Genomic DNA, 25,949 nt, shown 5'->3' on the forward strand with positions numbered 1-25,949 from the left:
TAGCAAAAAATGTTATAAGACATATTGTTACCTTCCTACATCTCCATTTAAATATTTCTGGATTCGCTGGATTTTGTTATCTAGGTCTCTTGAAATCACCTTCTTGATTTCTTTCTGTGACGGTCCGTAAAAGACAAAGTGTATTCAAAGAAAAGATAATTAGCATTGAGGAATTACAAGACAACGGTTCAGGTTATGAACACAATACTGAGAAGAGATGTTTAAAAAATTGAGTACAGACTTGATATTCTCAGAGCAAAAAAAAAAAAAAAATGATTGGTTTCGGAAGATAACGCAACGCAACACATGAGCGACTTGCAAAGACGATGCCTCCATGGAGCATATTCAATGAGAAACTAGCCTCTAAGGTGTTACACACGTGAAGGAAACCCAGTCTAACCCTTAAGTGAGCCGCTGAACCCACGACCACCTGTCACAAGTGATCGAGTGGATAAAACCACTCGGCCACTTGCAGGCTGGAAAAACAAAAGGACGATCACACGTAAAAATTTACTAATAAGCCATCTTGATCCCAAAGATTTGGCCATCCCTGTATTACTAATAGAGTTAAATTTAGTTGTTAAGATAAAATTTGATAATCAGAAGCATAAATAGTAACTTTTTGCAATTTACTCTTTTGAAATTGCTAAAAAAAACCATTTGTTTTTCTAACGAACTTTACTCTTTAGTTAAATTAATTGGAAAATTATGTTGATAAAATTTTGAATAAAACGTTTTATCAATTAACTTGTTCCTGTTTATGCAACAGCACGGAATTAATTGATAATATAATTTCGCTTCGAGAATGATTACTTGAATTTAAGAGGAAATAGATTCAAAATAAAGTATACAAAATCCTTTGAAAGGATTATAATCCTAGTTCTAAACATCAAATATTTAAATTCATTCAAGATAAAATTGAATTCGTTTTCTAAAGAATCCCATTTAACCTGATTTCTTGTAGTTTTCGGCATTCCTGTGTTATGTGCAGTTCAAAGAAAATAAGAAAATTTAGTTTGGTTTGGGGTTGTTTGATGGAGATGGCAACGCAACACACGGACAATCTGACAAGGGGCGCCTCCCGGGAGGGTTTTTTATGGGAAACACCTCTATTTAAATGCACGCGAAAAAAACATGAAAAACTCCAGCCTTCTCGTGAGGCGCTAACCTAAGACCAACAAACAGTGTTCAGTGGGCTAAGAAAATTTGACATGTTTCATAATTTATAAAAATATTATAAAAATACATGATTATAATTATCCCATAATATCAACATCACTGAAATTGAAGTTATGTTACATACTATTATTATTTATTTATAATTTTAAAGCTGAACATAATTATATATTCAACAGGATGGATCGTTTACTCGGTCACTTAACTAATTATGTGTATAAATGCGATAATTCATATTTAATTATCATAAAATAATCATAAAATAAAATTATATTATAAAATATTTAACTAAATATTCAATTGCTTTTACTGTAAAAACACAAGATTTTTTTAAATATGTGGGTCTATTTTAATTTTAAATATTCATAATATCAACAAGAAACAATGAAATTGAAATTAGTAAATGGAATTATTTAAATTAACCAGCGATTAATGATACAGTTCGTTAATATTATCCTGCGAGCTATTAATCATAATTAATTAATGTGTATAGTAAATATGTTATGGTCTATTCGAATATTAAGATTTCTCAACAATAAATATCCATATAATATATCAATTAGCGGATAGCCGAGACGGTTAAGGCAACAGCCTACATCTCTGGGGAAACCAAGATCGGTTGCGGGCAGGTCAAAGATCCCCAGAAATTCTTAGAGAGTAGTCTGTCCCATAATTGTCAGGCTCTATCTCTCACCACCCCGACCACCGCGTTGTGGGCCTAGATTTATCTACTATGGACTTAAGAAAGTCTCAGTGCTCACAGGGCAGAAGGGTTTGATTTGATAAGGCAACGCAACACTGGGTAATCTGCCATGGAAGAAATGACTTCTGGGAGGACTTTTAAGGGAAACTAGCCCCTATTTAGGCGTTAGGTACGTGATTCTTCACACTTCGCCTAACTAGAAAACCTGGAAAGTTCCACATGGCTACCCATTGGTCAGACGCGAACCCGTGATCAGTATTCAGTGGTTATATCTACGCGGTCACCAGTCAGTGGACCCCCACATGCGGCAATAACTAAATAAGTAAATAAATATATATATAACAATTAAACTGTATTTTATGCTATCGACAATTAGTATTGAAATAGTATATTATTATTATATCAGTAAACTAAAAATCAGCAATTTCATTATTATTATTTTTTTTTTGAAACTCCTCCTTGTGGGCATGTAAAGAGCCATTTTAATCAGAAGGTCGAAAAATCCGAAATTTTTCGACCAGGATTCGATTCCGGATCAATCAGAGAAGTAGACTGACGCATTAACCGTTTAGGTCACCCAACCTTCTAAACTTATTTTTAATATAGAATTTATTAAAACGTAAATTAAACTTTAAAAATTAGTTACTTACATATCAACCGCGAGTGATGTATATTGGAGTTTTTATAAGAATCTGTTTTCCTTAGTATTCCTATTGTGATAAGATATATAAGTTAAAATAAATAGAAAATTTAAGTAATACAAACGAAAATTAATAATAGATTCAGCAAATTTATGGCATTTTACAAGTCATTAAACAAATCTGATCCCGCGTAACGAGTTGCAAAATAATAAGAAATTAGACAACGAGATTTTTAATACATTCTCTGCTTTCGTGAGATTGGATAAATCTCAAAATAATCTCAAGATAAAATTAATTAAACTCTAAATTGTCTCATTTTACCCCTTAAAAGCTTTAAGAGATAAAGCTACTATAATTAATATGATTGTCAAAATGATTAAAGACCTGTCAAAACCTCCCAGGAACTATCACAGAACCGAGATAATCGCAGGAATTAGCTTTAACTACTTTGTATTAGTTTAATTTTCCTAAATGTTTTCAAGGTACGAAATTGTTTTTAATTTAATTTTACAATTAAAGTTTATAATTATTATTAAACAGCAGACGGAAAAAGTGTTTAAAGTTTTTATAACTTTAAAAAAAATTTCTTTGTAATTAAACTTAGTTCTTAAGAATTTTTTACAAAATTACAAAAAAGATTATCTTTTCATCATTGTGCTTGCAGTTGTATTGTCCCAGATGACAAGAATAATCTCTAGTACAAGAGTGGATTAGAGCTGTCGTGTGAGATGTTCTCTTCGAATATTGCAACCATTTGTTTGCTCGAGTATTACAGAATCTTAAACAAACTTGAAATTAATCGAAACTTTTGCTGATTTATTTCACTTTTAATTTAATATATAATAGATTTTATTGTGCGAAAAAACTCGTTGAGTTACATCCAAGTTAAATCTTTCTTTTGCATCACTGTCGTTGACTAATAAATATTTATAATATGAATGAAATAATATTTAATGTAAGGTAGAAGAGCACATTATGGCCTACCAAATTTGGACTATTATTTTGATCAATTTCATTTCCCCTCCCTCAAGAATGGGACTAAGTTAACGACTAAGCTAACAACTAGACTTTAGATGATAATGGAATTGGTCAAAATAATAGCCCAAACTTTGTCGGCCATAATGAGTCTCATACCTTATTTTCACATATTTTTCCGTGTATATTAAAAATTGAATTGTAGTGATTCTATTTATTTTTAATAATTAAGGCGCCATCTTACCGCTCAGAAGGATGACACCTTAATTGGTGGTATACGTCGGGTCTCGTCCCTCATCATATCTGGCCTCCCCTATTGTGGGCCTGGCAGACCCTAAGTGCCTACAGACGCAAAACTAAATTTCACTTTGAAATTCTTGTATATTAATTGTTTTATTTTATATTATATTAAAATTCTGTTATATATTTTGGATAATCTGAATTATAAAGAGACTTTCTGCAAAATAACATCATTTTACTCATAATTATGTAAGATTATCTATTTGAAGTATCTTTTTCATAGTCAAAACTGTGAATCAGAAAAAAAATATGTATAATTTATTCTTCACTGAAGTATAGATTATTTTAATAAACGATTAAAAATGAATTTAGACCATGGTTGAGGTCGCGGTTCGCTGTTCACTAACGGGCTGGCCACGTGGAGTTTTCAGGTTTAACAGGCTCAAGTTTCTCATAGAAATTCCTCCCACTTGTTGTACTGGCTTATCACATTAATCTTACAATCTTACAAAATGAATTTAGTAAAACTGTGATAAATATTTTCAAAAATGTCTTTTAACCTTACGTTAATTCATTTTTTGTGAATATCGCCAAGTGATTTGGTCTATTGACAACTCATCGATGTATTAGTTATCACCATTCAGAGTATCCTATAACTACACAAAGCTCTATCGAAATCCACACAATTTCTTTTTCAGTCGATAAAATCAATGTTTCAGCAAAAGTGAGAGACTTCCTTACTGCTATCAAAGACTTCAGTCACTTGTATCAGGGAGTAAATATAACTTGACTTCTACAATTCATTTTGTGCGCTTTATACTAAAACAGTTCTGTTGTTTAACTTTAAACGATGCGACAATTTTACATATTTAGCTAAAATTTGAAAATTAAATAACACTTTATAGAAAAATTTATCTTAAATACCCTTTTATAATTAAAAAGTGTAAAAATTTACAGTATTGAAGACAAACGAAAAATTTTTCGCAGTCTTCTTTAAAAAGTCCTTTCACAATCACTGAACACACAATCAACATTGGCGGAATCGATCTTTTTTATAGGCTTACCTCGCCTATATTTATGTAATTGGTTAAAATCCTTTTATAAATTTATATATAACTAAACAATATATTCATTTAGCCTATAATGTTAAACTTACTACTAAACGAAATTCTGTTTTTTTTTAGCCTGCCATTTTTATGTTTATTACAAAGTAATAAAGGAATGAAATCGGGGGAAAAGAAGGGTGTCAGGTTTTGTAGTAGGGTAAATTTTTTGCGGAGTCCTAGAGAATAACTGAAAAATTGGGGGGCCCACATGTAGCTGGATGCATAAAACTATTGAACACAGGCAAATTCGTTGAGAGTTTACGTATCACTAACGAACTGGCCATGTGGAGTTTTCGGGTTTCTTTCATGTGTATAACATTTAAATAAGGCCTGTTTTCAATAGAAAATCCTTCCGGGTAGCATCCCCTTGGCAGATAGCCATGTGTTGCGTTGCTATATCCCACCAAACCAACCAGGTCTGTCAGAAGGTTTAGAAGTAACCTATATACATGACAGACAGACATTCTAATATATATATATATATATAAATTAAAATGTCTGTCTATTCTGTATTAAATTAACTTTTAAATAATTCTGTACGCGTAATAAATCAGCGTAATAAATAAATATCAGAAGTTCAGATTAAATATTTTTAAAAAGGAATGAGATATAACTTTTTAGGTCGAAGTAAGATTAAATAAGCTCTTAATTTTCCTAATAACTTAAGGCATATTAACAACACGCTATTATATTATTTGCAAATTTATTAACTTATTTGAATTAATTATAATAAATTTTGCACTTAACTTATAGTTTATTGAATAAATTAAATTAGTGTATCAAGCATACGCAACCACTTCCATAGAAGTAAAATCAATGGAGGAGTAACTGAAGCTTAAATAATTTTTCTCAATTCATTTCTCTAATTTACATTGTCACTTTATTTTCTGCGTAGGGTAAATTTAAGAATAAAATAGTTCGCATATTGAGACAGATGAGAGATTCAATATGCAAACCCAATCCATGCAAAGTACAGTACGTTGTGTTTCTGACGTGTGCAAAAGGACAAAAGATAAAGACACTCTTAATTGTTCAGGGTGTTCTATTTTTGTGAATATTAAGTATAACTTTAAATAATTAATTATTTTAACATCAAATACGTATTATGTTTTACTCTTACAATATATAAATATTTATGTATCAACGTCGTAAAACTCCATCTGTACAAACATTGTTTTCCAACTTATCGATTCGTAATTCTTGTTTTTCAATATTCTGGATAAGCATGCTGTTATTGTAAAATTTTTCAAAGATATTTTACAAAGAGATTTTGAAAGTTTTTCGGCTATTTGTTTGCTCGATACTCTTGAAAACTGGCCTTTTCTATTCGGTAATTTAAAAATAAGTTGAATGTATTAAATGTCTATATAATCAAACACTCCAAATTATCTTGGTATTTCGTAAAAAATGCAATTAAAGAAATAAATAAACATAAATAATAAAAATAAATAAATGGCGAATTTTTTTCGATTTTTTCAGGAAGGAAACTGATCCATTTTCAGTTTATATCATCATTTTCTTCAGCAATATGATATGAAAAAGACAGAAATCGACTGTTTCTGTTGTAGAATTTCTTCTCATATCATGTTGCTCCTCGATATTCACTGCCAAATCCTACTTTTGAACTTTACGTGATTTTGCACACTAAAAAAAAGTAAGCGCATTCTCCTTTTTCAAAATCGATTTTACCACGAAAATAAAATAAAATCTATTTGATCGTAACTAAATAAAACAAAATGAAATGGAAATAAAGAAAAGTAAAACAACCAAACAAAACATAAAAAAAAACTTACAGAAATTGAAGTTGTCGATGTCAAATTTGAAACTCTTCTATTTGAATTTTCTTTTCCCATTTTTCTCAAATACCATTCTCTTCGGAGTAATGTTATAATCTGAGTTTAAAAAAATAAAAAAAATAGTAGACGTTTCACAAATATTCGAACAAAATTATTTATTTTTTCAACTAAATAATTTAATGCTATGTTTATATAATAAATACAATGCTTTTTCAGTACGGATCCGCTGCACAACGCGAATTATGATAATATAATTTCATTAAATTTGATTTATGCGCTTCTATTTTTTTATAATTAATCATTTATTATATTCACATAAAACATTCGCATCTAAGATTTTTACAAACAAATGAGTATCTTCGATAGGAAAATTTTACCCATCTCTTCTGATAAACACTCATCAAAAATTCTAACGTAGACATGTGTACAAATGTGTTATTAATGACAATGTTTTAAAAAAATTAAATATATTTCACACAAATTATATTCCAGCTTTGGATCCATGTGTTTGTTTATTTATCTAAAGAATTTAACATTCTTATCTCTTGAGCAGCGTGCAGCAATAACGGATCCACAAATGAGCACATGCTGTAATATGAGCACCTAACTATATATAAACTGAGATATAAGTTATTAGATGACGAAGCCCTATCATTAAATTCAGTCATCAACGATAATACTTCATTCAAATCAAGTTTTCCAATGGTTTGTCATTAGAAATAATATTTTTGCTAAATTATACGTGACCGAAATCCATGGACAACGTCGTGATTTCATGATGATCATTTTTTAAACTCAATTCTATTCGACAAATTTTCTTAACTTAATCTAATTTAAATTCCATTTATTTTCTTCTTAAAAATTTCATTAAATTCATAATAATAATAATAATTACATATCGTTTTGTTTGCCTTTCGAAGGCGATTTTTGTTATATTATTACTAAAATAGATATTTTTATATTAATAATTTACATTTGGAAATAAAATGTTTTTCTTAAAATTTTGTTAGCCTTATTTATTCTTATAAAAATACTCTGTTCTTTATAATTTCTATTATAATTTTCGAATAGCAGCTGTAATTTTATCCTTTAACTCAATAAAGTCGACTCTTAGACATTTATCATTAGGGATGGAGGTTGATTTTGCTAACTTATACAATTACTACATACAAAATGGAAGTCAAAAAGATTGACTCTCTTCCTCACTCTCCCAATCCCTCGTGTCCCTTCTTTATACTTCTTCATTTCTCTTAATTCCGAAAAAAATATACTGTTTTATTTTGGTAGCCCCCAAATTTTTCGACATTGGAGCCGATACGCTCTCTCAAACCCCCAACAGCTTCGCTCCCGCCCGCATTCACAAAATTTTCTGTACTAAAAAAGCGCATGTTTATTACTAAAATAGTCGTTGATTTTGTTTCATTTAACACATTTCTAATATTTAAAAGTTAACCTTCTACACATTTCATCTTTAAAATGCTTAATGGCTTTAGGATAATTAAAAACAAGAAAAAATTCGCTTCGTGTTCATTCTTATACATTTTTAAACAAAAAACGATTTTTTGTATCTCTCGAATGATTATTTTATCATAAATTATTATTTTTTCCCCCTCAGACTGCTGCTGGTGTTGTATGCGCCTGCGAAAGAGTTGGTCTTCTCATTAGAAGCTGTTTCAAAACAAAATTTCGTGCGATGTTAATTACCTCGCCGTTGAAGAAACAAAACAAGAGAGCGACGAATAAACCCTGCGAAAAAAATTTACACGCATTTTTATTCACTTTTAACAAATTATTTTTATTAATAAATCTTTATTCTTACCTGGAAAGAAGATACTACAGCCGAAATTGTTTCGTAAACAGCTTCTCCGTGAGACCTTGGCTCGGGACGGAATGGAGTCACAACATAATGAAGACCCAAGAGAGGAATAAGAATCAATGTAGCTCTGACAGCTTTTCTGTAATATATATATATATATATATATATTTATATTTATTTAAAATTACTATACATAAAAATCAGCCCTGTAGCCAGATATAAATCATTGGGGGATACAGGGGCAAAATTCTGACTGGCATTTTTCTCTTTTTCAGCCAACACTAGCTGTATTCCGAGTGTAAAAACAATAACAGTAGCCTAAGCTACGTGGCGAAAGTAAATGCATATGGGAACTACTAAATTAAGGGGGCTTAACTATCTCATAGATAAGGCTCTGCGTAAAATAGCATTATTCTTTGACGAATTTTAGTTCAGTCGCGTTACTAAATCAATAAGTCAGGACCATAACAATTAATGACTGTAATTATTCGCTTTGGGATAGAATGCTTGTCTCTTCCCTAGAGCGTAATAACTACATCTATACAATAATTAATTACGCAGATAGATAATTTATACGAAATGCTGTAATCATAATATCTGAAATTCAATAATATGAACATGGAAAACACTAAAATATCAATATTAAAAATCGAGATGTTAATATAATGTACAAGTATATTGATTTCTATTATGTACTACTTATAATTAATTACAATTGAGATTACCGTCGCTAATTATTTCGCTGTAACTATGAAGTTATAAACTTTATACAAAACTTTGCATAAAAATGAAAATTTTATATAAAAAATAATAAAATATCGGATGGTCCATTAATTACGTGTACAGTTTCTGACTCACCTTTGATCACCTCCTTCCCTGTCCTAAACAATGATATGCTTTTGGTAAACCTTCCCTTTAATTACTTGTAGAGTTTTTGGACCCCCTAATTTTTAAGCAATGACTTTAAAAAGTTCTGCAAATATTTGCTGAACTTTATAGGCAAATTCGTATAGCATTAACACTACTGAAAAAGTCCACGTAACGACGCTTCGACACACTCAAACTGTACACGTAATTAATGGATGGCACTATAATATTAATTAAAATTATTAAATTTACTGGAAAGTATGAAATGGAGAAATATTTACGAGAGTAAAAATATATTATAAAAAAAAGAAAAACAGCAAAGAAAAATTCAACAAATTATATTAAACTCTCGATATTAAATAAAAAAATCGATTTTACTTAGAGGCGTAAAATATTATTTTTACGGAAAAAAATTAAATATATTATGCAAAAAATATGCTAACAAAAAGCATGTTCAACAAATTTTTCTTTTATTTTTTATGCTTAATCTTTAAAACTTCAGAAGATTCGATTTAACGCTTTCATTTCACTAAAGACTACTGAAAATAAGAAGTAAAAACATTAAACTCGATTAAAGAGGTATATTTTTTTCCTAATTAAAGAGTTTAAAAAATTCTATTTTACTATTACTGTATTATTTTTGTTAGGAGTAGATCCTACTTAGAAATGAAGAGATGGGGAGAGTGAGGAGACGAGAAAGAGCAGAGAAGGTCCCAATAGGGTAGTAAACAGGTAAGGTGAATGAGAAAGTATGAAAATAAATACAATTTTTGTTGAGAAATGTTTATATAGTAGTTACAATTACGAAAACGATATTGAGCAGGAGTCCCCAAATTGGTCGATAGCAACCCCCAGGGGTCGAAAATTAATAGGGAGTCGATTGAAAATGGTTCGTAATTATTTTTAGCCAAATAGGTTAAGTTCCTACATGACAATTCTGGACGAAAATTTGTACACTGTAAGATCTTTTCTATGAGAACGATGTATGAATTAATATCGGCTTACCAGATTTATTTTTTTCATTTATTAACTATATATTAACAAAACAAAAAAGGTTGAGGAATCCTTGAAGAGATAGACAGTTTAAAAAGCTGATGTAGAGAGAGAGTATAGTGAAAGGCACAGTATATGAAAGAAGACGGTAATATCAAGTCTTTTGTAAAGAAATAATATCGTTTCCTACACATTTGGGAAAATAGTAACAAATAAATATTAAAACATAGCTTCATCATTAAAATCATTTTCAAAATTTTATACTTCTAATTAACTGTACTGTATTTTTAATTCGCTCAGTCACAATCGAAAGCATTTTAATGAAGATCATAAATAAATCAACAGTTGAAATAATAAAAAAAAATACATCAATTTAATTTATTTGTTTTATTCAAAGCTTCGATTTTCTTTTGAAAAATTACAACAATAAACAAACAGCACTATAAAATGGTAGCAGTACATTGTTTAAAATTTATTTCGGGTCATAAAATACCTGGAAAGTGTCGGATTTGAACAAAAATAGCAACAAGTACAAATCAGATTTTCAGACTGTAACTTGGAACTTAAAAAACAAATTTTTTCCCTTCTGTGAAATATATTTCTCGGATTTTTATGACTTAACTTAAGAAGACAACTTACAGCCTGTTTCACTGAATTTCTATAAAAACATAATTTACAACCGCCATGTTTCGGACTCATAAAGATTTATGAAATCTGACTCTATATAAAACTTTACCATTGGATGACATATTCCCACTATCTATTTTATAAAATGGACCACCAGTGGTCGACAGGATAAAAACCATTGAACACTGGTAGTTGGTCGCGGGTTCGCGCCTCACTAACGGGCTGCCGCGTGGAGTTTATCTGGTTTTTTCACGTGTCTAACGCCAAAGTAGGGGCAAGTTTCTAATAGCAAATCCTCCCGGAAGTCAATACTCCTTTGGTACTGTACTGTACAGTACATCGCCTATATTGCATTGCCTTAACTCATCAATTCTACAATCAGTGTTTCTTTCAGAAAACATTCTCCGAGGTATATTTCTCATCTGGAGGCGTATTTCTCCTCTATGGTGGTATATTTTTTATCTATGGGAGGGTATCTTTCTCATCTAAGGGAGGATTTTTTTTCATCTGAAAAGTGACGAATACAATTGGTCAGTCAATTTATATATATATATATATACATATATATAAAGTAAAACCTGTGTAAACCGGAATCGCACGGCATCGAATATTTTTCCGGTTTAGCAGATTTCCGTTTTTAGCAAGTTTTTGACTGAAAATCGCTCCGTTTCGAAGAATCTTTTCCGTTTACGCAGGCTTCCATTTTATTCATCTTCCATCTTAGATAGGTGTTACTGTATTTATACACGTAGAAACAATAATCATTTATGTGATTTTACAAAACTGTTTATATGAGGGAGTAATTTTCAATCTACGGAGGGAATTACCCCTGGACTCCCCACTGCCTAAAACTCAATTTTATAAAACTGCTTCACAATTTATCAAATTCTTTATAATATAAAACTATAATCGAATATAGCAAAAATGTTGCTAATAATATTAATTAATAAAATACGTAAATTGCTTTGAATAAAATAATATTGTAATGAAATGAAATAATAATGATGATATTTATTTGTTTAAGTTAATAAAATCAGACAATTAAGTAAAGGCATTTATTATATATAAGCGTGTGACTAGAGAAAAATCGATAAGAAAGAGGTAGCATGACAAGTTGCAAATGTTTATCGAAAGTCATAAACATCTGCAAGTTATTTATCAACTTCAGCTCTCTTCTGTCGTTACTGCTTTAACTTTTCAAACTTTCTTCTATAAACGATTTTTCTAGTGTATTTACTAAAGATTTTCCAAAACTCACCTTGTCTGATGAGCATCTGGAGAATTTACCGCCCGTAATTTGGTAACAAGGACACGAACAATGTTCACCAGAAAGATGAAATTCAGCTGAAAAAAAGATGAAAATTTAATAACTCGAATAGGAAAATTGAATGAAAGGCGGCTCGCTTTGTTCTCAATTAGTTCTTTAATTTGCTTAATCTTTGCAAATTTTTAGCTGTTAACTAACTTAGAGTAATGGATCGAATTTCATGAAAATCGTCACGTTTATTTTCTCGACACACTGTTAATTCAATAAAACTTTATTCGCTATCTTTTACATTATTCTAATAAAGTAAAACCTGTGCAAACTGCACGTACTGATTTATTTTTGCAGGTTTCCTCTTTACGCAGGTTGTAGTTTCGTATGCTTTTCATGTTAAATAACAATAAAAATATTCGCGAAATAAATAAATAATACTTACTGTCATCGAAACACATACAGGGCCCGATATTATCCACATATAAATACTCTCTTCTATCCAACAACTGAAATTTGAAAGTGTAATCTTTTAATTTTGTTCGATTAATATAATTAAATTTGAAATATTTCATATATTTAATTTAAATAAATTGATAAAGACTTTTAAATAATGAGTTTATTTCATTTTAATTTTATAATAATTGCATATTACGTGTAAATTATATATTCAAGCAGAGAAATTATATTGTTTGTGTGCGCAAAGAAGGCACCCGGTGATGACTGTACTTTTCAATGATTATGACATACAGAAAATAATAGAAAACCCGGTAAACTGTACATGACTAGTCTGTTGGAAAGGTGTGAACCCATGACCAATGTTCAATAGTTTTATTCATTCGGTCCCTTTTGAAATAACTCATGAAATCATGTTCAATTTCTTCAACTTTCTTCACGTATTCAGTGTTATCATTGTTTTATAAATTGACTTTATAAATTAAACTTTAGTTTAAAATCATGCGATTTATGTCTTATTCAATTTTTATTTACGATTTTTAAAGTATCATTAAGAAATTTCATTCTTACTGAAGAGTTTGTTCAGGAAACGAAGTTCTGGTTGCAGCATAAGCTATGATCAATAATGCAGGAGCACCTGAAATAAATTACGAAATATCTTACTTTAATAAATAATTAACGATATGACAAATTATCCATTATCAATTTAAAATAATACGCATTTTATTAATATTTTAATTAATATTCGAAGCTTAATTGGCGCAAACAATTTTTAAGAAATTAAAAGTGAGATTAATATTATTGTTAACCTGTACTTTTAAATATATTTTATTCCATATCATTTAATATTAAAATATTTATTAATTAATTAAATACAACTAGATTTAGTATCATTAATTTTTTTTCTTAAAAGTGCGAGATTAGTGCGCATTATAATCCGATGATAAATGAAATTGTAAGAAAAGTATATAAATTATTCGTGTTTAGTATTAATCATCTCAAATCTAAGTATAAAACGAGATAAAAAAAAACAATTTTTATAAATTAAAGAATGATCTAAGATAAACTCAACCTATAATTTCGTAAATAGAAGTGATTAAATTATCTTGAATACGATCAATGTTCTTAATTTTGTCTCGAAATTTAATACAGTTTGACTGCTTAATAAACATATTTTGTGAAGATTAATAGCTGCGGTTTGTTCACTTAATATAATTAAAACAAAATAATTTAAATATGAATAATGAAACAACCAAAATAAACTTAATGGAATATAGTTACTTGGTGAGGAAAAGAATATAATCCCATCCTAAGTTTGTTAAAGGATTATGACGAGTTAATCACTAAATGACAAATATTTGTTAGTCGATAATCTTCTTAATTACTTGTTCATTGAATTCAGTATACGCAATAGAATTAATGAATTTAAAATCTACTTAAATTTTCATCTCAATGATCAGTAAAATGAATAAAAATTCGAATTTGATCGGTAATTATATCAGCGCTTAATCAACTTGAAAATTCTATAACCTGTTTAATTTTTCAACAAGATTAAGAATATTATTTTTCTACGATGAACATTGAGATTAATTCGAAAACATTACGGAAATATTCGTTATCAAACGGCTACTTTATGTAATTATCAGTGGTACGTGTAATTATCAATAACAACTTTTAAAAGATAACGTTCAAAATGACGTAATATATTAAGGATTTTCACATTTTATTAAGAAACTGCTGAGAAATTCTGTTTAATGTGCTATTATCAAAAAAATATCTGTCTACTGATAAGGGAACCCATTGAGGCGCTTTCTTCTTATAAAAAAATATAACCATTAAACCGAAAGTTGATATTATCCCCTTGTATTGATATTACCACACTTAATTTGATATTACCCTCTTATATACTTCTATTCGAAGAGGTTATGTCTGAAATTTATTGTTAACTAGGGGACTTCAACAAGTACAGTGAAACCATTGTATAACACCACTCCTCCAAAGAGACAACCTCTCATAAAGTCTACTTTTGCTCGGAACCATTGATAGTTGATAAGTAGAGGTTTTAGAATACTTACTTTAAGAAAACCTTTGATGTTCGTGGTATGAAGAAATTACCATAGTTGTATTTTTCTACAAAAATCTAATTTCTTTCGAATAACCACACTTGTACTTTAAATTATCGCTATTTTTATTACTTAGAAGTATGTATAACTAATTAACTTACCCCATCCAAGCAAATAGAACCATTTCATGAGATTTCCTTCCGATAAAAATGCAACAACTAGTAATGTATGCAAATATAGTCCCTCACAAAACATCCAAAAGTAATTGGAAACCAGAAAATAATGTACGAAAACGTGTAATATCTGGCATCCTACCTAATTTTAAAATGTTCAATTTAATTAATAATTAATAACAATTTAAATTATTAAATTACATATTTTAATTTCAGAGAGAAAATACAGCCAAACCCCTAAACAACGGCCACTGACGGAAACATAAAAATGGCCGTTTTCGGAGATTATTTTTTATGCATTTCAGAAGGAAACTCTACTGAAAAAAAGGCCGTATGCCGTTTTGAATTGGCTCTTGTTGAGAGGTTCGACTGTATAACAAAATAAGTCTCGTTATTTTTTATTGAAAATAGCGTAAATAATGTTCAGCTTATAAATTTCATTCACGTGTTAAGTAGAAATAATATAAAATTTGGTAGTTTTGAATACAAATTTATAAAGATTAACAGATAAATTCACCTCGTTTTTGAGTAAGACGTCGGTATTTTGCACAACAGCCGTATACCATATAATCCACATACTATTATTTATGATAAAAGATATAAAGAGATTCTTATGAATAGTGATCCTGGTGCATTGAAGCGATCTGAAAAAAAAACTTAATTTAATTTAGAAAAATATATATGAATTTTATCGTTTTAAAACATTTAATAATGTTCTTACTTGAAATAACAAAATATAATTAATGATATTGTAACGGCAACCAGAGAAGTGGAGTATCCAGCAATATAAAAATTATTAATTCTCTGTCGGAACTACAAATAATACATTTTTAAATAGTGTGTTTAATTAAATTTAAATATATTATTCGTTAATTAAATCTGTTAGCGTTAATGCGGGAATTTAAATTCAAAAAAGAAAAGTGGAACTACGAAATAAATAATTATGAATCAATGGTTTGGTTTGATGGGATAAGGAAATACGTGGGTGATCTGCCATTGGAGACTTTCTATCGGAGACTGGCCCCTATTTTGGTGTTCAACACTTGGGCGATATGCCAAAAGGGGACTTTCTACGGAAGAATGGCCCCTATTTAGGTGTTAGACACGTGAAGAAACCCGGTGACCTGTCAGTTGGTAAAGCGCAAACCCTCGACCAACTCCAATGTTCAGTAGTTTATCCACTTCGGCCACTGGTTGTCCTCAAATGAAAGGCGATTGCAGTGTTACTTTAATTTATGAATATTTTTCCACAAAAAAAAAGTTTTTGTAAAGTATTAATTATAAAGAAGCTTTTAATCAATTATCATTATCCATGATAATTCACGTTAAAAATATATTAGAAGACTTTAATAAAAGTTATTTAATTAAATTTATTGATAATGTAGATTGTTTGTGTAAAAAACAATATAAAGCATTAATATTTATAACTAATTAAATATAAATTAATTATGTAAAACAATAACGTTAACAATTTAATAACTATATATCGTCATTATTATCAGAGAAAATTTCTATTTTTGCATTTCAATAGCTAAAAATGCATATATTTTCTACTAAATTATTACGAAACTAATATAAATTGTAATTAAATTTAATTATTTGATTGTAACCGATAACTTCAGTTTGTTTCAGATTAATTTCACGAATATTAGAAATAATATTGAAGTCCCACTTTTCAGCAAACCAAAAACTGTGTTCATCATCATCTGACCAGAAGAAATGGCCAGAATATTCTTTTGGTTGAAGAACAGAAATGGCGAAATTAGCCGAACATCTCAAGAATAGTCAGGAAATCCGGCTTTAGGATTTCATACTGAATTTCACCATAACGAAAGACTAAGCTCTTCTACATGGACACTAATCCTAAATAGAAAGCTGTTATAGCTCCTTGAATTTTATATAATCCCAAATATAGATTTATTCATCTATATTTTATCATATAGAAAGTAACTTAAACTAAAAATGAAATTGAATACATTAAATTCTTAAGGTTGATTGGTTACGCACAAGATCTCCAGCAGATGACGTTTAAAATGTAATGTTCTTCTATGAGGAAATTTCTTTCCAAAAATTCTCGAAAACGGAAGTAGATAGAATCAAACAGTTTTTTCCATTTGAATCCTATTTAATTTTTCTACTAACTGACGGTTTGGAATTCTGACAATCGAATTCGTTAAATTTCTACAAATTTTTCTACGGCTTTAAATATTTGTAGAAAATTAACGAATTCGATTCTCAGAAGTCTAAACGGTAAGTTAATAGAAGAATTAAATAAGATTAACCAGAAATAACCAAAGAGATTACAATCAGCCTTAATGATTGTAAACTAAAAACATATACAGTCAAACCTTTGTACAACAGCCGGTGATGACAACATAAAAAACGACCGTTGTTTGCAGGTTATTTTGTGTTCTTGAGAACAGAAAAGTTCCTGAAACGATAGCCGCCATTTAGAGGTTGGGAAGTATAGCCGTTATTGAAGGTTCGACTGTATGCAAGTGAAAATAAATTCCGTTTTTATAGATTCACTTGGTTCTTTACATCATTTATATAGAATTAAATGAATGAACTCTCTTTTATTTTATTTGAAGATTTTAGTTTCAAATTACTTAAATACAGTATTAAGTTAATAAAAATATCCGCCTACGCTTTAAAAATTCATCATTGAAAATGATTATCATCATAAAATAAGAGAAAAGGCAGATTAATTCATTTAAAGATTAATACATGAATTTAATTGAATCTTTCATGTAATGACAAGTAAACATTAATTTCTTAATCATTTCCAACGAATATAAGTTATGAGAAGACCGCATATTTATTGATCAAAGTGAATTTTCGATCGATTAATAAATTTTGTCATGAGAAAAATTGATTAAATTATATTTTCATGTTAAATAAACTGTGATGGAAATCTTCATATGCTTTAGTTTTACACATTCCGTTCTGGTAAACAGCATGTAGTTAAGATACCCATTAGAGAATTTATATATAGAATATTCTCCAAATTTTAATTTCTGTTATAAGTACACATATTTATTAATTTGCATCTACCGTATTTCTAAATTAAATAACCTTAGTTTGAAATCATATTTCTCTACCAGTGGCCGAGTGGATAACCGTTTAACACTGGTAGTCGGTCGCTGGTTCGCACCTGACCAACGGTTTGGCGCGTGAAGTTTTTTGGCTTTTCTCCACTTGTATAACACCTAAATAGAGTCTTGTTATTGTTGTTTGTATACGGCAACGCAACTCACGGGCGAGGGGTCTCCCGGAAAAACTTTCTATAGAAAACTGGCCCCTAGTTAGATGTTACAAACCCTAAATAGAAACACCCAGAAAACTCCACGTGACCAGCCCGTTGGCGAGGCGCGAACTACCAGTGTTTAATGATTTTATCTATTCGGCTACTGGTGGGCCAAATAGAAGCCAAGTTCCCATAGAATGTCCCCGGGAGGCATTTCCCATTGACAAATCGTCCATGTGTTGCGTTGCCTTGCCCATCAATCCAAGTTAAAATCGCATCTTTTATATATTAGCAAAGTAATTTATAAAGATTATTAAATTTTCATTTATCTGAGATCAGTTTTGTTTAGTCATTAATTCAGTGAAACCTCTAAACAACGGCCACTGACGGAAACATTAAAATAATGGTCGTTTTCGCAAGTTACCATTGTTTGGAGGTTATTTTGTATGCATTACAAAAAGAAACGTTTCTGAAAAAAGTTCGCCGCCGTTTACAGGTGGCAGTTATAGAAGGTTGGTATACTTGTCTTAGCCATAACAGGGTTTTCTGGTAAATCAAAAGTTCTAGTAAAAATAATTCAGAAGCTTTCGTTATTGTTACTTGTTACTTTTATTTTTCTGTAACTATGATACCGCAAAAATAAATAATTCGATTTTTTAAACAATTATTTTCAAAAAGATGGGATGACCCTTGAAAGAAAGAAAAAATAAAAAGAAAATACAGAAGAAATTCCTTTTGGAACTAATGAGTATTATTACTTTTATTGTAGCAATCTCAAAAAACACAATTAAGAAAATTGTGTTTATCTAAATTAATTTTTATTTTAGTCATTTGAATTTTCACTTTAAAACTTAATTAACCAATAAAGTAAAAACAGAACATTAATTTTTAATAAATAAAATAGAAACAAAACTAACCGATAAGTCATCCTGATCAATACAAGTCGTATAATTAGACCACGTGCGATTGGTATGGGGATGTCTGTACCATGTCCCATCTTCGTTACATATTTTGTGAGCAAATCCTGATACACAATTTACATAAAATTTTTATTAATTTTTATTTATTAAAAAATATTGATTTTACTACTTACTTTCAGGTAAAAAACCAGTTATGAACGTTGGACAAGTGATGTAAGCAGTCTCTCCAGCGGGTGTATCGTTCCAACATCCCCATCCATCGAAAGTACGTAAGCAATATTTCCTACCTTTTTTAAAATTAAAATTTATAATTAATCACTGCAAAAACTTTTGTAAAATTTGAATTTTTAAAGTGCACTCACTAAACTTTTTTTTTTTTCAAAACAATCGATATTTGTGGTAAAATTTAAAATATTTATACATAAACTTACCATCCTTAGGCCGAGGTTGAGATAATACATTATCGATACATTGATTGAACGCATATTCGATCGCAGAAACGGAGTAAGGAATTTCTTCTAGTTTTGCAAACTCATCAAAGAGATAGAACAATAATTCCTGATCCGTATTCTAATAATATTTAAATTAAATATTATAATTTAATTATTATATCTTACAGATACAAGATAAAGTTACAATTAGTAATTAATAAGCTTTTAATATTAAATTAATGTATTAAGAATGTTATTGCTTATTAGCATAATTAGTATGGGACCGTTCATTAATTACGTGTACATTTTTTCAGCCATTTTTGACCTCTCCCTTCCTGTTGTGTGCAATGATGTACTTTTGACAAACCCTTTTAATAGAGTGAAATAGTAATTCTGAAAAAGTGACTATAAAAATATTTTCTGATAGTTTATTCACGTGACTAGTAAGTAGGCTTATACGAACAGATTCGTATTCCCCACTGAAAAATGTCCAGGCAGACAATACCTCATACCCTCCTCCCGAATGTGTACAATGATGTGCAACCCCTCCCTTAAACTGTACACGTAATTAACGGACGACACCTTATTAGTTTAATTAGTATTATGTGCAAACAATAAATGGAAACAATCAGTTATAAGAATATGTTGTTGAATAATGTACTTACCAAAACCACATCAAATGGACACTGAGAGTAATTAGCAGCTTTTTCACTTCTATCGGGATTAGAAAACCATTTACCACTCTGAGTGCAATATTTGGTGACAAATTCTAAGAATAAATGGATACAGAATAATTGTAACGCGGCTTTATTTCTTAATAATAAAAAATTTAAAATGCTTACTGTTAGTTTGTTTCTTCGTTACTAAGAGAGGGCATTGCTGCTTGGCTACCTGACCAGCAGGTGTAGCATCCCAACATCCCCAACCGTCGAAAGTCGGGGGGCAGAATAATTGACCTTGAAAGAATATTTTGAATTCTAAACTTTGAAGCGATTAAACAATGTAAATGCCAAAAGCAGGTTTCTATAGAGTAATTAAAAACCCAACGTAGCGAAGTATCGATTATGCCTTTGTATTTTAAGAAGATTGCTATTGTTTTAAGATTCCTTTTATTTGAGAGAGCTCTGAATGAGAGAAAATAAAAGACTTACCCTCCTGATAATTTTTTGGTACTCTGTCCGCGGTGAGGTGACAATTCCAGTAAGCTCTCAACTGATCAGCCAAAGTATAATACTTATCTGCTGAGAGTTTGTCATTTTTATTGGTTTCCGATGAAACCAGATGGACAAAAGCCTAGAGAAAAGAGGAAAAAAATTCTTACTTGATGTACAGTAAGTGCACAAATTGTACCTTAATTGGTCTGTCGTTACAGTTTTCTTTCTAGTTCCAGGCATTCACTGTCCATTATAATAATAGAAAATTTCCCTGTTTCTAAATATATTTCTTAAAAATATATTATAGTTCTACAAGTATTTATTTTTCTTATATTAAAATATTTAAAATTAGTTAAAGAATACAGCAAAATTTCAGACTGATTCATTGAAAATACATAAAAATCAATATATTTGATTGTGATTATGTATATATATCGTTTTAATCTAGTATAATCGTAAGATTTTACCGTAAAATCTGTCTAAAACGGAACTTAAACGAGACGGAAAAATAATTCGGTATTGTGAGATTCCGCTTAACACAGGTTTTACTGTACCAGGGAAAGTTATTGTAAGCTAAACAAGTTGGTAGCCAGAGCCGTATTTAGAATACGCAATACGCTACAACATACAACACACTCTTCTTCCTTTATAAAATAACAATGGGCAATATGTATGAATAGTCTTTGAGAACAGAACAAGGCCCCTCGTAATGTGAGGCCCTATGCTATAGCTTCTACGTAAATCCGGCATTATGGTAGCTTAAATTAAATACAGTAGAACCTCACTAATTCCCACTAATCGAGGAAAAGCCTAGTCCGATTTAGCCGGGTTTTACTGTACTTTTTATAATATATGTTATGCCTCACAGTTTATGTAAATAAATTACGTATGATTTAATAATAAAATATTTTAAAAAGCAAGAGGACGATAAAATAGATAATAAAAATCAAATCAATGGACGATTTTATTTCTAGAAGCCTGAGAAATGGATGGATAAAAGTCCTATTTTGGTCTTCTATAGAAAAAAAGGGGGTGGAAGAGATCTTTCTTACACTTGATCGAATTGTAGGAATCTGATTTATTCTGACAAATGTGGTTCACATAGGATATGGCCAACAAAAGATGTTTGTTTTATGACGGACAGATCGCTTTAAAAACAGATAAACACATTTATCAAGGCGACAAAAGTTCTTAATGCTCATTTTTGAAAGCGCAATCAGAAATATACTTTGACATTTCTTCACTTAAAAATTATTAATGGTTATTATTTAAAATTAAATTATTCAATTCAAGTAAAAAAAAATTAAGAAAGATATTCAAGTAAACAAATTATTCAATTTAACCTTTAATTAAATTTTAAATATATATAATTACCTGAATTTCGATTATAAATAAGACTAACATTATGGTTTTCTTGAAATTTTCATGGTGTAAATATATATTTTTACTTTATACCTATTTAAAATAATAAATAAATAAATTACATCATATATAAAAATTATAATTTTTCATGGTGAATATTACTAAAATATATTTAATTTATGGAAAGAATTCTTGAAAAATTTAGGCCCTATATAGTTAGACTTCATATAACAACTTCAATTTTATGACCATAAACATGAAATATTAATGTGAAATAGTAAACTAAAGGCAATTATTAAGTTATAAAATCTTAAAAACAAATTACATTTAAATTATAATCAATTTGGTTAATTAAGAAACTATACTTTACCATATTTATAAAAATATACTGAAAAATATATGCAATATAATTTTTATTTTGGGGACTAAGAAGGCCTCTATTATCAGGCTCTTCGTGGATTCTGCCGGGTCCACAATAGAAGAGAATGAGCAGTGAAGAATAGGGACCCGATTCAATTATGAAAATAAACATTAACATAAACTGTAGCAAAATTTAATAATGGCCACTTCCCAGCCTTTAAATGGCGTCTATCTCTTCAGGAACGTTTCTTTTTTAAAAATGATTACTAAAAAACCTCCAAACAACGATCATTTTTAATGTTCTCGTCGGTGGCCGTTTGCCAGAGGTTTGACTGTATTAAGAATATTAATCAATTAGATTTAAGGACTACAGCAAAGAAACTGATAAAATGTTGAATAAAATCGAAAGAATTCATTAACATTGGAAATTCTCGTTCTTGTTAAATTCAAAATAAAGTTAAGCTCCTTCATTAACCTAAAAATAAATTACAAGTATTTCCACAAAAATAATTTTATAAAAATTCGTCACCCTCCTGCCTTATCTTCATAGCCTATAAAATAATATACAATCGAATCTCCGAATAACGGCCACTAACGAGTACATAAAATATGGCCGTTGTTCGGAGGTTATTTTGTACGCATTTCAAAAACAGAAACTCTCCTCATAAATTGCCGCAATTTACAGGTGTCCGTTTTTTGGAGGTTCGACTGAATCAGAAAGACAATTTCATGCAGTTTTCTTTTAATTCCTTGTTGAATTAAAATCATCAATTTAAGTATACATCGTTTTATATTTACGATGTAGTGTTTCGAATTCTATAAAAATCTGTTTACTGTCACGAAAAAGAAATTTATTAATTTTGACAAGATCCGTGCAGAAATCTTACAAGAAAAGAAAAGGAAGAAAGTTACGAGAAGAATTATTTAAGTGAAAAATCAAATATAACACATTTATTTCACTTCAAAAGCCACGAACACAAAAGAAATGGGGAAATCAATCCCGAAACCTTTATCTCAATATCTGTTATTTCACTATTATCTAGTTCAATACAGAAGGCAATGTTATTTCTTTTCAACTCATCCATCATGCACCGGGACATTCAAACCAAATTTCTAACAATTTACTCTATCTGCCACACTTTTGCTTTCTTCGTGTCACTCGTACGCTCTTGAATTCCCCCTCCCTTTATCTCGCTGACGTTCTTACTTTTAGATATTTTAGTATGAAAGATACATATTTAAAGAATCGATTAATATTAAGGTATTTTAACAATAATACAGTCAAACCTCTAAACAACGGCCACTGACAAACATAAAAAGAAAACGGTCGTTGTTCGGAGGTGGCCGTTATTTCAAGGTTTCACTATATAAACTTTCAATAAATATTAAACTTTAAATCGAATTATAGATGTTTTTCTAATTTAATTCTTTAAAAAGACAAAAGTAATTTGCTGTGATTTCTGAAAAGATAATCTTATTTAAGGCAGAAATATCATAAAATATTAAAAAAAGAAACTATAAATTTAATATAGAAAAGTGAGAAAAGTGCAAACTTGATAACAAAGAAAACTATTAAATATTTACTATTTCGATTTTTAAAAAAACATAGTAAATATATACGAGATGAAATTTATAAAATAAAGTAATAATATTAATAGTAAAATAAATAATTATTAATTTAAAAATAAATTATTAAATTAAGATTAAAAATATCTTCTTACCTAAAATTCATAAATAACACTTCATCAAAAAATCTATCAATAAATATTGTTTTTTTCTGATAAAGTAATTATATCATTATTCTTGGTGAAGAATGTCTCCTTCCATTCACACAGGATCTATGTGGATTATAGAAAGCAACTCCTTAATCCGTATCCACTTTCAATGGCAATTCCTCTTCAGTCTAACCTATGGTGTGTAATCCATTGGAGTGAGGGGTGAATTTGGTTGGCTTTCATAATATCGAAGCTGCAACAAAAGAATTTAAAACTAATCATCCTATTGTCCTTACTAATCCTTCCAAATTAAGATAAAAATGATAGATAGCTACTATATTATAATTTTAAAAAATTCCTTAAGTAAACTTGCATAAAGTTTGTTCTCGAGTTATAATTAATTAGTGAAATAACGCGAAAAAAATTAAATTAAATATTTTTTTCTTAAAATAGAATTAAAATAAGCAAGAATCAACACAAAGTAATTATTTAAATATGCTTAGGTTACCTGTTAAAATTCAGGAATAAAACATTAAATAAATCAATCTGCAAGGGTATTGCAGCTGGTTTTTTTTGGCATTCGAACAGAATAAAATCCGATAATTTTCAATGATAATGTCTAGAAGTTCGAATGAAAAAGTCATTCTCATTTTGCAGGTAAGGGTAAGTTTTATTAAGTCTAACCTCAATCGAGAAGTGTTAGGGTGACCCCCTAACACTTCACTTCTCGATTGAGTATGGGGCATTAATGCCCTATATATATAAAATTTTCGTCCATGGAGGTATTGAAATATAAAGCAATACAGGCCATGACATATGCAGAATTTCGTTCTTTCTTTTTTTGTAAAAGCGGTTTCGGTTCCTCATTCGAAACTGTTCTTACAAACGACGTCATAGACCTGTTTCTGCTCTGAGAACGCTAAGAAATAAATTGAAGTACCTTAAAACATGAAGTAAATTCAAACAACCGAAGGGTCAAAATTTGACCTCTGTTATCCGGGAAAATCAAGCTGCATCATTCTGTACGTAGGAAAGAAAAGATGTAGGCCTATATAAATTTTTTTTTTTATTCTAACGCCATCTGGTAATCGTAATTAGTACAATTTTCGGACAAATGATCTAGTTTGGGCTTGAAGAAACGTCATTGACATCAACTGTCTTAATTACGAGACCGATCAACTCGTGAATTGATTGTTCTGTAACCAAGCGTCGGTTTCTGTAATTAAGGGAGAAAGTTTGACGTCATGACCTCTACGGTCTCTTATTTCTTTACTGTGACCAAATTTACCTTTTGCAGCTATCAATTACTCGATTTATACGAAATTAAACTCTATAAAATATGTAAAATTCTTTGGTAAAATAGCACGCATCGATTCTTACAAATTTATTATATGAAAAGAAAATAAGAGGTTGCATTTATATTTCAAATTCTGTATAAATATAGAAATCAAATGTTGTATTAAAACAAACTGAATTATACGAAATTCGTGTTTGAGCTTAATTTACATTTTAAATTTGTTGACTCTCTCTTCAAATACAAAGCTCTCGGGTCGATTTTAATTATGATAAAGTAGTTATGCTGCCAAACACAAAAGCAAAGTTTACATATTTATGCCAGATTTTTAAAAAATAATCTATATAAAGTTGTTTTATTTTTCGGGCAGTTATGGAATATAACGCAGGGAAAGTATGATCGTTAAATTTTGATTACTCTCGGCTTTTTGCATTTCTCAACGTTTTGATACTCCATAAGCCATTAATGAAAGTTTTACCCGTTTACAATTTCTTTAAAATGTTACTCTTATTCCAAAATACGCCTTTTTGTAATAATTAATAATATAAGAGTTATTTTTTTTATTAAAAGCTCATAACA

At 29.5% G+C, this 25,949-nt stretch overlaps 1 protein-coding gene across 4 annotated transcripts in view; it reads right to left on the reverse strand.

Annotated features, from left to right (window-relative positions):
* The window catches only part of LOC136974548 (calcitonin gene-related peptide type 1 receptor-like), a 63,936-nt gene that overhangs the window by 3,134 nt on the left and 34,853 nt on the right, over nt 1-25,949 (reverse strand). For all 4 annotated transcript variants that reach the window (XM_067269453.1, XM_067269454.1, XM_067269455.1 and 1 more), the window contains exons 2-18: nt 24,083-24,329; nt 22,014-22,094; nt 20,637-20,778; nt 20,328-20,441; nt 20,151-20,254; nt 19,486-19,624; nt 19,228-19,341; nt 19,052-19,158; nt 15,609-15,700; nt 15,405-15,531; nt 14,876-15,029; nt 13,222-13,288; nt 12,641-12,704; nt 12,199-12,284; nt 8,457-8,592; nt 8,342-8,383; nt 6,635-6,733 (exon numbers count right to left, since the gene is read on the reverse strand). In XM_067269453.1, the coding sequence (XP_067125554.1) occupies nt 6,635-6,733; nt 8,342-8,383; nt 8,457-8,592; nt 12,199-12,284; nt 12,641-12,704; nt 13,222-13,288; nt 14,876-15,029; nt 15,405-15,531; nt 15,609-15,700; nt 19,052-19,158; nt 19,228-19,341; nt 19,486-19,624; nt 20,151-20,254; nt 20,328-20,441; nt 20,637-20,778; nt 22,014-22,043 (1,617 nt within the window). In that variant the 5' untranslated portion in view covers nt 22,044-22,094; nt 24,083-24,329. The remainder of the gene's footprint in view (nt 1-6,634; nt 6,734-8,341; nt 8,384-8,456; nt 8,593-12,198; nt 12,285-12,640; nt 12,705-13,221; nt 13,289-14,875; nt 15,030-15,404; nt 15,532-15,608; nt 15,701-19,051; nt 19,159-19,227; nt 19,342-19,485; nt 19,625-20,150; nt 20,255-20,327; nt 20,442-20,636; nt 20,779-22,013; nt 22,095-24,082; nt 24,330-25,949) is intronic.

The sequence above is a fragment of the Centruroides vittatus genome, unplaced genomic scaffold (genome assembly GCF_030686945.1).
Source record: "Centruroides vittatus isolate TY-2023 unplaced genomic scaffold, ASM3068694v2 contig_350, whole genome shotgun sequence".
Taxonomy (NCBI): Eukaryota; Metazoa; Arthropoda; class Arachnida; order Scorpiones; family Buthidae; genus Centruroides; species Centruroides vittatus.